This window comes from Notolepis coatsorum, assembly GCF_963971535.1.
Source record: "Notolepis coatsorum genome assembly, chromosome: 17".
Lineage (NCBI taxonomy): Eukaryota > Metazoa > Chordata > Actinopteri > Aulopiformes > Paralepididae > Notolepis > Notolepis coatsorum.
Genome location: NC_140181.1, coordinates 93333727 through 93349300, shown reverse-complemented (window position 1 = coordinate 93349300; position 15574 = coordinate 93333727). Strand labels below are relative to the sequence as shown.

General features: G+C 47.7%; 1 protein-coding gene across 2 annotated transcripts in view; it reads right to left on the bottom strand.

The window, feature by feature from the left end:
* Positions 1–12172: 12172 nt before the first annotated feature.
* Positions 12173–15574, bottom strand: part of LOC311244452 (eukaryotic translation initiation factor 2 subunit 2-like) — a 42416-nt gene continuing 39014 nt past the window's right edge. The window contains exon 10 of one of the 2 annotated variants that reach the window (XM_084333968.1): positions 12173–12744. In XM_084333968.1, the coding sequence (XP_084190094.1) occupies positions 12591–12744 (154 nt within the window). In that variant the 3' untranslated portion in view covers positions 12173–12590. The remainder of the gene's footprint in view (positions 12745–15574) is intronic. The other variant, XM_084333967.1, reaches the window with a different exon arrangement.

Below are 15574 nucleotides of genomic sequence, written 5' to 3'. Positions count from 1 at the left end.
TTTGGGGGGTTGAATTGGAAATCAACCTGTGCTGGAGCGAGGTGGGTCTTAAGTTCTGGGCCCATAGCTTGGAAGCTCTCTCTCAGCTCTCTTTCGCCGCCTTTGAAGTTTGTCCCATGATCGGACAATAGGGTAGACGGTCTTCCTTTCCGTGATGTGAATCTACGGAAGGCCATAAGGAACGAGTCTCTCTGGGCTCGCTGCAGTAGAAGCAATTCTGCTTCCTCGTAGTTAGCTGCTGACATATCAGCGGGGGACTTGCACTCCGGGTGGTACCGCAGGAATGTTCTTTGTTGTGCACTCTCTATGGACGTGCAATCGTCTATGTTAGGGTCGGTGGAGGCTACGGTGCTCAATCCACAGAACACAGACTTCTTAATTTCCACCTCCTCTGGACTTGCTTCCCTCGGGATAGGCATGGGCCACTGTCCTTCCGGGAGTCTTAGGAATGCGGGGCCGTCACTGTAGACATTGCGACGGGTGAGGTCATCCAGGGGCATCCCCCGGGTGATGACGTCAGCTGGGTTCTGTTTTGTATCAACGTAGCGCCACTCTGTTTCTCCGGTTAACTCTTCGGTTAAGTCTTGAATCTCGGTGACTCTGACTCCCACGAAGACTTTGTACTTGCATGAGTCCGATTTGATCCAGGCGAGTACCGTCGTGGAATCTGACCACAGGATTGTTCTAGACACCGGTATGGTGAGCTCACGTTGGATGAGCGTGGCTAGGTGCGCTCCAGCTAGGGCTGCGCAGAGCTCTAGACGTGGGATAGATTGTTGCTTGCGTGGGGTTATTCTCGAGCGGGCGAGGACAAATGCTGTGTAGATCTCTCCCCCCTGGTCTTGGGCCCGCAAGTAGGCTACTGATCCGTATGCGACCTCTGAGGCGTCACTGAAGACGTGTAAGTCCATTTTACATGTCTCTGGCCTCACCGTGGGTGGGAAGTAGCTTCGGCGCATATTAACGCCTGGGAGTGAGTGGAGCTCCATCTCCCACTCTCTCCAGGTGGATGCAAGGTGTGCGGGAATGGGGTCGTCCCAGCCCTGGTCCTTGTCCCACAATGCTCGTACAATCATTTTTGCCCTGGTGGTGTACGGTAGAATACATCCTAGCGGGTCATATTGTCGGGCGAGTGTTGTGTACACACTCCGTCTGGTGGTCGGCGCCGCCGCCGGCCTTCCCTGCTCCGTAGTCAGGGGCTTGTGTCTGTAGTGAAGCGAATCTGTTTTGAATCGCCACACCAATCCCAGGGTCATCTCCTGGGCTTCTCCCGGGATTGTAGCCATCCAGGTCTCGCTGCTGGCTGCCTTGTCCTCGGAGGAGAGGCTGCGCAGTACTTGCGGATCGCTGCTGGCCCACTGCCTGAGATCAAAGCCGCCTTTGATCAATGAGGCGCGGAGTTTAATCAGGAGAGCCTCGGCTTCTTCCTGGGTTGAAAGGCTTTGTAGACAGTTGTCTACGTAGAAGCTGTTCTTTACGCTGTGTCGGACCTCTTCGTCCGCTGCTGGGTCCTCTGCTACATGTTTCTGTAGTGCAAATGTCGCGCAGCAGGGGCTGCACGTCGTTCCGAAGGGGAGGACTTCCCATTGGTAGATGGCTGGGTGCTCATCTCCTGGCTTCTCTCTCCATAGGAACCGTAACAGGGGCTTGTCCGCCTCTACTAATCTCACCTGCAGGAACATTCCTTTAATGTCCCCGCTGATGGCCACCTTTTCCTGGCGGAAGCGGAGTAGAACGCCGAGTAGGGAGGGGCCGAGTGTGGGACCGGGCAGTAACTCTTTATTCAGATTTTGGGATCCGATCTGGTAGCTGCAGTTAAATACTATGCGGTCTTTACCGTTGTGATGGACCTTGTGGTGGGCCACGTACCACGATTCAGTGGTCTGGTCAGCCTCTTTAATGTCCATCTTTGTGACGTGTCCCACTGTGATGAGCTTCTCAATCTCAGCGCGGTATACACTCTCTTGGGCGGGGTTCTTGGCTAAGCGCCGCTCCGTGTTCAGCAGGTACCGTTCTGTGGCGTCTGTCTTGGCGTGGAAAGTAGGCATTCCTTCTCGCCGCAGGAGTGGCGTGGCGTATCTCAACACGCCGTTGACCGGGACTCTCTTGGTCCCTGTCTCGAGGAGGTGAATGGCGTAAATGTCATCTTTAGAGCGAATGTCTTTCTTTCCGTTCTTAAAGGGCATTTGTTCTAAGGTCCATAGCCGCTCTACGTGTTGCAGGAGTGCGGTTTCTCCCTCTGTGACTCGGGAGTGGAGACATCTAGTGGCTGTACTTCGGTTGAGAGATTTTGCGAGCGGGCCTTGGAGAGTCCATCCCAAACGGGTCTCGACTGCTGCAGGGCAGCCTCGGGGTCCGGTATGAACCCGGTCTATCGGGACAATGAGGTCTGCATGGTCGGAGCCTATCAACAGGGTCGGCATAGCATTGTCTATGAGCGGGATCGGTAACTTGCGCAGATGTGCATATTTCTCCATCAGCTTGGCGACGGGGTATGTGTACCGCGACAGTCCTATTTCTTGGCTGGTGAAAGCGTCTGCAATCTGGTACCGTCGCTCAGGCTGGCCGCTTGCTGCGATAGAGAATGAGACATTCTCGCCCTTTATCGTCTTCAAATCTCGTCTTATTGTCCGAATTGTCATTTGGGTTTCGCTTCCCCGCAGCCCTAGCTGGGCCGCAGCGGAGGCGAGCAGCAGGGTCTTCTCTGACCCGTCATCGAGGACGGCGTAAGTGTCCAGGATTTTATTCTGGTAGCTTAGTGTCACACGCACTACTTTTAGGAGTACTCGGGCTCCACTGCTGCTGGCGGGATCGATGTACATGACGCTCGCTTTGCGGCTGGATGGTGCAGGTGAAGGGCGCCGTCTGTTACTGTCGTGAAGTATGTCCAGATGGGCTCCATCGCACTTGGTGCACCTTTTCTTTAAGCGGCATTCGGCTGCCATGTGTGAGCGCGCACAGCGAAAACAGCGCTTGTTGGACTTTATCCATTGACCTGCTTCCTCCGCGTTCAGCTTGGGGAAGGAGTCACATTGCGCTAGCCAGTGTTCTTTCTCACAGTAGGGGCACACTATCTTCCACTTCTGGAGGGGGTACTGTGGCTCCTGCTGCTCGGTACTGACTCCGATTGGTGCATCACAGTCACCGATCTTCTTCCATCATTTAGTCGTCTGGTTCCTTCTCTGGAGCCAGGGGTGCTCCGTCCGAATGTATCTAGCCGTAGGCTGCTGACTTCTCTCGCCAGGAAGTCTGCTAGATCGAGGAGGTTCGGTTCGGGGCCATTCGGGTCTCTGTGGTCCCTCTGCCGCCTAAAGCGCTCCTGACGAGCGGGCGGCAGCTTCTCCAGGATCCTTTCCACATTTGAGTTGGCGTAAAGTTCATGCCTCCCCTTCTCTCTTTGCGCTCCCAACATCCCTACCAGGGACTGCACTCTGATGGACAGGTCGTCCAGTGCTCGATTGTCTATTGCTGGGGGTAAGCGGTCGATGTGTCGGATCTCCTGGATCACGTAATCCCATATGCGCCCATACCTCTGGTCCAATGCTACCAGCGCTGCTGTGTATGGGGTGGTGGAAGTCGCGTAGGCGAGCGCTATATTATGTGCGCGGGGTACCTTTAAGTGCTTCAGTAGGATGGCGTATTTGTGGCGTTCATCCAATACATCCACCAACATGGTCTCCAGACACATGCGGAGTTCTGTATACTGGGCCCGGTTCTCTTGGGTGAAGTCGGGTACCATAGGCGTGCCAATGTATGACGCTGACTGTGGATACATCGGCGAGCGTTGGGGGAGAGGCCTCCTAGGCGAGTCTCCTCCCGCTCCTTGGTATGGGCTGGTACCGGCAGTGTACCATGGCCCGCTTGTCCAGGTGCTGTTCCTCGGTGCGGGTCGTGCGTCGTGCTCACCCGTGTATAGAGTCGGGGGTCTGTAGCGCAGCTCCGCGGGAGTATAGCCTGGGCTGTACCGGACCTCCTGGTCCGGTAGAGTACTGTGCTGTCTTCGGGCGTGGTTCTCCTCCTCTTCCTCTTCGTCTTCAGTTAGGTCATCCAGTGCTTGTAGTCTCTGGTTTAGCCTCTCCACAGGATATGCTGCTCCTTCCCGGTTGCTAGGTCTCGCTTGGACCGGTGGGGGGAGGTGGTCTGTGGGGGGTATAGACCTCGTCTGTTGGTCAAGTTCAGGGTTGTTTACTCGGCTAGGGGATGCCGCCCTGGAGGTGTGTCTAGACGAGTTCCTGGAGCCTCTGGCGGAGGGAGAGGGTGTTGTCCGTCTGATCAGCTGTTCTATTAGTTGCGACTGCTGTCTGTTGCGCGCTGCGTCCCGTTGAGCACCGGCTCGTTCTCGGGCCACATTCTCTTCCATCTGAATGCGTCTTATTTCTAGACGTATCTGCTCGTGTTCGCTTCGCTGCTGGATCTGCAGTCGGTCGCGTTCAGCAGCGGCGTTCAGGCTGATGAGGAAGGCCTGCTGTAGGGTCCTCTCTGCCTCGCTGGGAGAAGGCGGTTGTATAGGGGAGCCTTCCCTCGGGGTACTCCTTGCGGAGCCTTGGAGCTCTATCTCCACGGTGCTCTCCCCGTCTTCTTCCGTGCCGAGTTCTCTCTCGGTAGCGTTGTATTCCTCCCGGGACTCATCGGGGACTACTTCTTCAGTACTGGCGGGGTGTGAAGTCATGTCTGGTTCCCACTGGTCCCCACCGTGAACTTGGTCAGCTACATTAGAGCCCGTAGGGGCCTCTATGGTCGGGGTAGTCTGGGCGTTGGGGTTAGACATACTTTTACTTTCTAGTTTTACCGCGTTTACTGTTAGTAGAAGACTAGGTTGTTGACTGACAGCGTAAGCCTCTAAGTACTGAGGGAGCCGTCGTTCGCGCTGCGGGCGTTGGTTAGGAGGATCGTTTCGTGGAGTGTTCATCATAGGCCATTTCAATATTAATAACACTATATTAATATTACACTAATTACCATCCGGCTCGAAGGACCAATTTTAACTGAGGGGTACAATTCCCTGACTGTATTACTAGATATGATACTTACTACCACTACCTTTGTACTTAATATTCGGCCACCCAGTACACGGCATAAATATATTATCATGAACACTCTCACGTAGATGAAACGGATCCAACACAAATGTACGAATTAGAAACAGGTCTTTATTTTCTACACAGCGATGGTGTGTAGAATAAGCACTTAATCACTTAATTACATTTATGAATTGAAATAGTATGCACTTTTATGGCAAGGAGTATTCGTCGGTATATCAATAGAGAATGTCCAATCTCTGAAGGCGCAGGTGGTAAATATACGACCTGGAATAGTTAAGGAATAACAGCAATGATACTTTAATGATTATACTAGATACACTAGAGGGGGTTAATCCGGTCGCTTGTAAGCCGACAGGAGTAGGAGGGGGGGGGGGGTAGAATCCGGCTGCCTCGTCCGGCCAAGGGTATCCCAGGTGAACCCACTGTAGTGCCGTTCAATGCGCCGGCGATCCTTGGACCACAGATGAAAGCAGGTGGACTCTTTGTGGGCCGGCTCTCTCCGGTCCACGGGGGAGAGACGTGAAGCGACCTCGTCTTGCAGAGCGTCTCCTCACCTTACGTCCTCTCCAGGGGGGGGGTTTCCAACACACGGCAGTGTCGGGGGTCTTTATCCATGGAATAATCAAAGTATCCAAAGCATAATCCGTGCCTGGGAAGGCGGGCTGTCGTCGGTAGAATAATCGGTTATACAGGTCCACTCGCTCGTCGGCTCTGGGGCTCCTCGGGTGCAGCTTCACATAGGGTCAACCACCCTGGGTAAGCAGCCAGTTCTCTGCCCGAAACGATGGGGTACTGACTACGGTAGTATTCTCACCGCACGAAGCACTATATATTAACAGACTATTATTAGCTTAATAGACTACGTCCAACTCGACGATATAGTGCCAAATATGACTATTCAAATATTAATATACACGATGTCTCAATACCGATGGTAGGCGAACTTGGCCTTACTCCCACACGTGGCGTCGCGGGGAGGCTTTACGTCTGTGACTCTATTGGAGGGTAAGAAACTGGACTGAAAAGAAAGTCCTACTTTAGTAGCGCAGTATATATACGCACTATGAACAAATAGTCCCATTAGTGGTGCGGTAGCCAAATTCCTACGCGGAACTAGGACTTGTTCGTACATGTCGAGCGGTACGTTTGAACTGGGTCTGAGGGGTATGGCAGCCTGGCACCAAGGTCTCGACCAATAGTAGAATGGAGACTATTATGGGATGTTCAGTAGGCTAGAATGGATATTCAATGCATATTGTACAAGGAATATACAAGGGATATCAGGGAATATTAGAGAATATACAAATACAATTAAATATATATATATAAATAAATATATATATTCGGTTTAATCTGGCCCTTCACAACAACACTGCTTGTGTTGTTTTTACTACCTGTACCCCCCCCCCCCCCCCCCCCCTTCCCCCATGCTGCTATGATGCCTGAATTTCCCCAAGGGGATCAATAAAGGAATATCTTATCTTATCTTATCTTATTAAGCATTTTGAGCAGGTGGCCTAGCCTGGTGGCTACACAGTCACACACACACACACACACACACACACACACACACACACACACACACACACACACACACACACACACACACACACACACACACACACACACACACACACACACACACACACACACACATCCCACATAACACACTCACGTCCCATAGCCATCACATATTCCACATTACACACACTTCTAACAACATCTACGTAGCCTTCTCTGTCTGCATACCACAGTCAAACATGTACAGTACACACACTTTCTCTGTCCACATAGCATTCTCATAGTTTGCATATCATATCTACAACTCATAGTCTGTACGTCAAGGTACCACTTAGTTTAGTCTCTCCTGTATAAATACTTTGCTAGCTCACCATTCTACAGAGATCTGGGCCATAGGGCGCCATTGCTGTAACCTATAGGTCTCTCCGTGTTGCAACATGTCCTTCTGTCAGTAAGCTCACTCCTTAATCAAATACCCGTTGTCCGCCCCCGTGAATAATCTGGTCAAATTATTCCACGCAAACCGGAACACTACAGTAGGTGCCCTGTGTTTGTATATGTCATACATGAGCACACGCACGGCCATGCACATGCATAATGCTGGGTCACATCTTGGGCCTGGGAGGTATAGTGGTTACGTCATTGCTGTTTCCCAAGCAGTCCACCCCTCTTGAAATCACAATGTATTTCCAATGGACCAACAAAAATGGAAAGCTTGCCAATGATCATGAGGCAGAATTATTACAATAACTGATAATACATTTTCCCAATTATAAATCCCTATACGGGTGGACCGTGCGGGAAACTAAAGTGATGTCAGACTACACCTCCCGTCAGTCATGCTCTCAAAATACTATCAGTCACAATGTTAATATTCCTGCAATAATTTGTTCATTGTGCACAGAGTTAAATGACAAAATGGTAAATGGTGCATTTATATAGCAGCTTTTATCCAAAGCACTTTACAATTTTGTTCCTCACATCACTCACACATTCACACACCGACAGCGGAGGCAACCATGCAAGGTGCCAACCTGCTCATCGGGAGCAATTATGGATTAAGTGTCAAGTACACTCAAGGACACTTCGACACGCTGCCCTTCCAATTACCAGGCGACCGATCTACCTCCTGAGCTAATTAAAGTTAACATTTGTATGTTGTTCAGTAGGCTATTATAAATCATTGCTATAATCAGGGACAGACATATGTAGGCCTACAGATTAATAAGAAAATATTCTATTAGCTTTCTTTTATTTAGGACACATGCAAAGTAATGTAATATGAAACAAGGGCAGCAATGACAGTTATGTAATGTTAGTGTTGTAGTACTCGAGTCCTGGACTGATTTTCAGGACTTGTGACTCGACTTGGACTTGAGCACTGATGACTCTGACTTGGACTCGAGCATCGACTGCATTCGGACTCGGAAGGTGCAGACTCGGACTTGTTACTTGATCAATCGTTTTTATATTTTTGTAATAGGCCCTAATCATTTGGCATAAGACATTGATGGCTAGTGCATTTGTTTGGCTATTGTGTCACAAAGTAAATAAACTCCCTTTGAAATGGTGACCGCAGTGTTTATGGTTAGGTTAACGTAGACCTTTTTTTATTTGTACGTCAGCTCTTTGACTGCCCGAGTGGGAGGTGACTCAACCTTGATGACTTGGACTCGGGTCATGGGGACTCGACTCAAACTCGAACACTGGGGACTCGAGATTTAGTGACTTGACCACAACACTGACTGGTCTGCAGCGGCTGCCTCCCGGTGGCTCAGCAGACGGTAGTGCACCCCACGTGCTTGTGCTGTTGTGGGTTTGAAACTTTGAGTCAGGAATGCAAGGCATCAGCATCAGTAGCTTTTCAAACCAGAGCTAGAATGGTGTGTTGCCAAGTTACCTGTAATTCAATGACAGCTGATTTTTAATCCCCCCGAATACATGTCTCCATGGAGACGTCATGGAAGCAAAGAGTTATATTATATATGGAAGTCATGGTTAGATATTTGCCGCAGACAGAGAGAGGTGTCTGGAACATGATGGCCACATTACACGCCTGGCCAAACAATGGCTCTGGCCATTAAAATACAACGTTAATATATTATTCTACATGTAGAACTCGGGCCTAGAGAAGCAGGTCCAACACCAGTATTAGGTACAGAATGTTTCCTGAACTTTTAGGATTTAATGTATTTTTTTAACCATCTCGTTTCACATACTGTAATCTCTCACAACCATTCAGAAGAAACCTCTCCAGGGAATGATTCTCTTATCAAACAGCAGTCTGTATCCAATGTCACCCCGTCTGGAATCATGCAAATCAGTACATTGTCATCTGTGTTACAACTTTGTTTGTGTAGCCACGTAGATAAGCCTTCAAATCATCACACCACTTCAAAATCCAGATATTCCCTGATGTAGTGTTATTGACTGAAGGTCAACGGACATGGAATCAGGAAGCTAGCCTCAACACAATGGGCGACTATGTAACTCGGAATAAAAAGAGAACAGTCCTGGGAACGAGAGTTGGATATTTTATTTTTCTAAAAAACAGGCTTAAAATGATCCCAATATCCATATGCCTTTATATCCATTATGCTTCTCCAGTAACATGTCTAATACCATGCATTTTACGGCTTCCTTGTGTTGAAACAACGGACCCATTTTAATTAAGCAGTCTCATTTGAGATGCCAGTTAAATATTGTTTTATAATAGTTGAGAGTATACAGTTCAGGGTGGGAAATTTGTTTCATAGTCTTATGAGAGTTAATAGGCAGATAACTACACATTTTTCTGAAGTAATTTTTTATTCTGGCTGGTACAAAAGCTTAGGTGGATTGTTTGATTTTGGAATACACCGGCTATTGTAGCAGGGGGAAGAAAATATTAGTTTCCTGCCGTGAGAGGAAATCAAATAAATAATAAAAAGACAATGCAAATGCTCACGATTGCCATAAAAGCATCCTCATTAACACTCTTTGTAACGTTAACTTCAATTTCCTCTTCCTACTCCAAGTCTCGATTTGAATGGCCGTTCTTATTCTCTTCACAGAGCTTTGTCTCCTTGCCAACTGCTACTTTGATGAGAAGGTTTAGTTTAGACAAGCTTTCCACCCCTGCCATTCCCCAATTTAGTCGTTCTGCCATTTCCCATCCTGGTTGTTGCGCTGCCCTACTGTCGGTCTGTGGAGGGTGTAGACTATCACATGCTGCCCTACTGATGGTCTGGGGAGGGTGTAGTGACTATCACATGCTGCCCTACTGATGGTCTGGGGAGGGTGTAGACTATCACATGCTGCCCTACTGTCGGTCTGAGGAGGGTGTAGACCATCACATGCTGCCCTACTGATGGTCTGGGGAGGGTGTAGACTACCACATGCTGCCCTACTGTCGGTCTGAGGAGGGTGTAGACCATCACATGCTGCCCTACTGATGGTCTGGGGAGGGTGTAGACTACCACATGCTGCCCTACTGTTGGTCTGAGGAGGGTGTAGACCATCACATGCTGCCCTACTGTCGGTCTGAGGAGGGTGTAGACTACCACATGCTGCCCTACTGTTGGACTGGGGAGGGTGTAGACTATCACATGCTGCCCTACTGTCGGTCTGTGGAGGGTGTAGACTATCACATGCTGCCCTACTGTCGGTCTGAGGGTGTAGACTATCACATGCTGCCCTACTGTCGGTCTGTGGAGGGTGTAGACTATCACATGCTGCCCTACTGTCGGTCTGAGGGTGTAGACTATCACATGCTGCCCTACTGTTGGTCTGAGGAGGGTGGAGACTGCCTCCTTCGATGTGGAGTCTCCCTCCAGATCCCCTCCCTGCTGAACAGCAGGAGTTGCTATTGCAATGACCAGGACTCATACCCCACAGGCTTCCCACAAACGATCACTGCCAATTGTATTCATAAGGACGACTAACCAAGCTGGACAGCTGGATTCGAACCCAGAGTCTCTGCGGTGGTAGGCGGGTGCTTAGACCTCTACGCTACCCGCCCGTGACTTATTTACACCTTTTCAGCTCTGAACCTGGACTTAGAAAAGGTGGTCCCACAGAGGGACCCAGGCTCTGGTAGGTTGTGTAAAGCAGCAGTTGTGATAGACAGGACCCCAGCACGGCACGGAACGCATTTCGGACTCCAAAACCATAACGAGCGACACAGTGAGCTAGCTTAATAAATAATAAACAAGGTAATAAAGCTTTTGACAGAAAAACCAGGTTGGAGATTCTGCAGAGCAAACACCGCAGCTCTGGTTTGTCACCCGGGTCGACGTTTATAAAAAGGTTCCCGTGCGCAGATTTTGTGCTTACGATGAAATCCAAGCCAAAGTTCTTCTTTATCTTGTTAACTTTTTAACTGATTTACTCTTTTTTTAATTTATGTTCTGTGATATCAAAAGCTAAATATCATTATGTATCATCAATACTGGAGGTATAATTTTTTTTTTTTTATCATATTCTTTGAAATGATAATACAATAGAATCTAGGATAAATAAAAGAAAAAGAAAATCTTTATAAATAAGGCCCCAGATCTTAACTGCACTCACGCCAGGATCAGACTACGGGATTGTCTTTCACAATGGTCATCATGTCAGATTAAGCTAATCCTAGCATTAGAAAACCTTGCTGTGTATTGGCCGGTGTTGTGCCGAATTCTGACCCCCTGCCAGAATCGGACCCACCTCGCGTGAATAACGTTAGAAATAAGAGAAAAAACAAAATAAATTGCGTCGCGCGAATTTATAGCGTCAATAATCGCCTATTATAATATATAGAGCACGGATTATGAGTTGAGTTAACGATGAACGTATTTATATGCTGCTGATAGCTGATAGGCTGATAAACTGATCGCGTTAACTCAACTCATAATCCATGCTCTCACAGAATTATTATATATTATAATAGGCGATTATTGACGCTATAAATTCACGCGAGCGGCATTTTAATTTTTTTCTAACGTTATTCACGCGAGGTGGGTCCGATTCTGGCAGGGGGTCAGAATTCGGCACAACAGGGACTCGGGAGAGACAGCAATCACCCCATGCCATCTTGGTATGAAGTTGGCCAGGGATCGGGGGAGGAGGGGTTCAGTTTGGACTAATAATTTGAATCCAAGATCAAAGAACACATCACAAGGAACCGTCACAAAAGAAGAAAAAAAGGCAAAAAATTCTAACATGCTAAACCTTTCGTCTGGGTGTCATTGTTTGATTACTGTATGTCACGCCACAAGGGGTAAAAACACCCATCCGTCGTTCATAAATCGGACACGACGCTGGAAACATGTCGTCCACAACAAAAATCGTGTATAAAAATCTGGCTGAATTTGTGTCGTCTGATCCCGGCATGAGGTCTGTTGTAAAGAGGATGTCAGTAAAGAGTAAGTATATAGGATTAAGCAGTTTTCATATCCAAATGGTTTGATATGTAGGGTGAATAATACTAGGGCTGAGATCTTACGTTTTCAAGAAAACTATAAGCATATCCCTGGTCAACTCAAGATCTAAATTACATTGAATCTGTTAAATGAATTTTTTACAGATTCAACAAATCGATCCATAAAACCTGTTAGTCTGTTAGTCGACTAAGAATTTATTTTAAGGAGAACAATAAATAAGAATTTATTTTAAGGAGAACAATAAATAGGAGAAGGAAGGACAAAGGATTCATGCCATGGTGGCTAAATCAGGGGTGACCGATCGTATTTGATACCTCTGCGTTGTGTTAAAATAAATAAAAATGAAAAAGTAGCGAATGTGAGGCAGCAGCAGGGCTCTCCGGCGACACGATAAAATGCATCCAACAATCTATGTAATATAAGACACATCATCATCAGCGTACGGTGATCATAAAACCCACTTTCCTATTCCGCAAGCATCTCGGCTTCAAACGCTGCCCTCACTCTCTGCCCCGGGCCGGGCCAGGCCAGAACACAGCTTAATGACACACAGAACACCCTCCATTAGTCCCATACAGAAAGTCCAGTTAAAAGATAGAGGTGGGTGTCCCCTGCGAGGTGGTCTTCAGTTAGCCTTGGCACGGAGCTGTGCCCTCTTGCCGGTGACGGCCTGGAAGCCGGTCTTGATGCTAGCGACGGAGCAGCGCGAGTGGCAGGTCTCGCACTGCAGGAAGTAGAGACGCGTGTCCTTCTGGAGGATGGTGTCGGGGGAATGAATGAATGAATGAATGAATGAATGAATGAATGAATGAATGAAAACTTTATTTAACAGATTGCAGAATGGGTACAATACAGTACGGCTCAATACATACAATTGTTAAGGGGATGCAGACCTGAGAAAGACGTTTGTCTTGTTTCCATCAGGGTCCCCCATTTTCAATTCATATAGACATATATGACATACATGACATACAGATAGTCATTACTGCTACATCTATACATTTATGACATACCAGATTTGCAAATACAGTACTGTTTGTGATACAGAAGGAGTCAAGAAAAGGGAGTATATACATTTGACGTAGAAACTGTACATTGGAGGTTGGGTGGGGGGGGTTGGGTACATTGGGATATTGACAACCATACTGGGTAATTTACATTGGAGGTGGTTGGGGGGGGGGGGGGGCGGGGGGCATACTGTATAAACAAGTAACACTGTACATTGAGGGGGGGGGGGGAGGAGACACTGTACAAACAAACACAATTGTACATTGAACTATTGACAAAACCATACTAGGTAAATGACTGTACATTGGAGGGGGTTGGAATGATTGGGTTAGGATATTTACAGGGGCCAGTGTTGAATTGCAGTCTCCCGTAGGTGTCCCTTGAGAGAGGTTTTGAAAGTGGGTAGTGATCCACATTCCTTTACAGCTTTGGGTAGGGCGTTCCACATTGATGTGGCATAATTGCGAAACGTGTTTAGTCCCTTATTTGAGCCGAATCTGGGTTTGACATGATTTGTGGAGCTCCCTCTGGTGTTGTGATCGTGGTATTCACTGACCTTTGGGAAGTATTTTGACATGTACATGGGTACCTTGGTCGTGTAGTGTATCTTGTAGACCAGGCCCATTGCAAGTTGTTGTACTCTGTCGTCTACTCTAAGCCATCCTAGGTTGTCGAAGTGGGCAGGGGTGAGGTGGGTTCTAGGAGTAAGGTCAAGCAGTAGTCTGACCAGTTTGTTTTGAGATGTTTGTAATTTTGTTTTTAGCGCCTTTGAGGTGCTTTGGTACCATGAGGTGCAAGCATAGTCGTAGTACCCCTGAATGAGTGCTCCTGCCAGAGTCTTCAGGGTGTTCTTGTTTACCAGAGAGGAGATCCGGTACAAGAATCGAGTTCGTTGGTTGACTTTTTTTATTACATTGGATGCCATTTTGTCACAGGAGAGATTAGCCTCTAGGATGGACCCCAGGTAGGTAATTTCATCTTTCCTTGTGACAATATTGTCACCCACTGTAACTGAGAAGCCGTCGGTCTTGCTGAGTTTGTTATTTGAACCGAAGAGAATGGACTCTGTTTTGCCCATGTGTAATGATAGTTTGTTATCAGCGAGCCATATGCAGATTCTGCCTAGTTCCGAGCTGAGGGTTTTTTCAACCTGTAACTTGTTCTTGTCAGAGACCAGCAGGGCTGAGTCGTCCGCAAACAGGAACAAGTTGCAGTCACAAGCTGACGACATGTCATTTGCATAAATTAGGAACAGTAGCGGTCCTAGTATGCTTCCTTGTGGAACACCACAGCTCACTGTGAGGGGGGGGGATAGGGTACCGTTTACCTCCACCATCTGTTCCCTCCCCTCAAGGTAGGATTGCATCCAGCTCACTGATAGACTATCAAAACCAATTGCTTTTAGCTTGTCAATCAGAATGGAGTGATTGACCGTGTCAAAGGCCTTTTGTAGGTCCAGCATGACCATGCCGCAGTATTTGCCTGCGTCCACCTCTTGTTTGATGTGGTCATTCAAATAGAGAAGGCATGTGTCAGTGGAGTGGGATGTTCTGAAGCCAGATTGGAATTCGTAGATTAGATTTTTTTCCGCTAGGTACTTTTCGACCTGTTCGTAGACTATTTTTTCCATGACTTTCGAGATGGAGGTGAGAATAGAAACAGGGCGGTAGTTGCCTGGGTCTAATTTGCTGCCCTTTTTGTGCAGAGGGGTCACCCTCGCAATTTTGAAGTCCTTGGGGACGTGTCCCTGTTTTATGGAGAGGTTTATTATGTGTGTGATGATTGGTGTGATGGCGGCTGCTGAGTCTCTGAGGAATTTGGAGGGGATGTTGTCATGGCCAGTGGCCTTGTTAGGTTGGAGGGCGCTCAGTTTATTGAGTACCTCATCTGTTGTTACCGTTTCCAGCTTGAAGTCGTCCTTGCGGACCCCTAGGTTTTTGTAGAAAGCTACTATGTGTTCTACCCCATAAAGCCCTGAGTGGGAGGGTAGTTTGTTTACCAGTGTTGTGGCTATGTTTGTGAAGAAAATGTTTAAGTAATTGGCTACATCCAGCTTGTCTGTGATGAGCGTGTTGTCAGTTTTTATGTTTATGTTTGAGAATCTGGTTTTAAGTTTTTTACTGCATCCTAGTTGATTATTGAGTAATTTCCAAAGTTCACGTGGTTTGTTTTTGTTTTCCTCAGTTTTGTCATTGATGAAATTCTTTTTTGCAGTTTTGATCATGGAGTTTACGTCGTTTCTTAGTCTGTTTCTTTCTAGTTTGAGTTCAGTCACGTGGGCTTGGAGTTCACTGCTCGTGCTTTTAGTAAGCTTTGACTGACTTTTACGAAACTCAGAGCATTTTTTGTCTCTGGTTTTCATAGCGGCCAGTATTTCGGAGTGCATCCACGGCTCAGCGCGATTTTTTACCCTGGTGGTTCTTAGGGGGGCCATGTCGTTTAGTATTGCTGAGAATTTGGTTTTGAAACCAAGCCATGTTTCGTCAACCAGTGTACCATTGAGTTCATCTGACCAGTCCAGACTCTCCAGTTCAAGGTTGAAGGCCTCGCTAGAGTAGGTTTTGAGGTCTCTAGATGTGACTGTTTTGTGGCAGCCAGCCT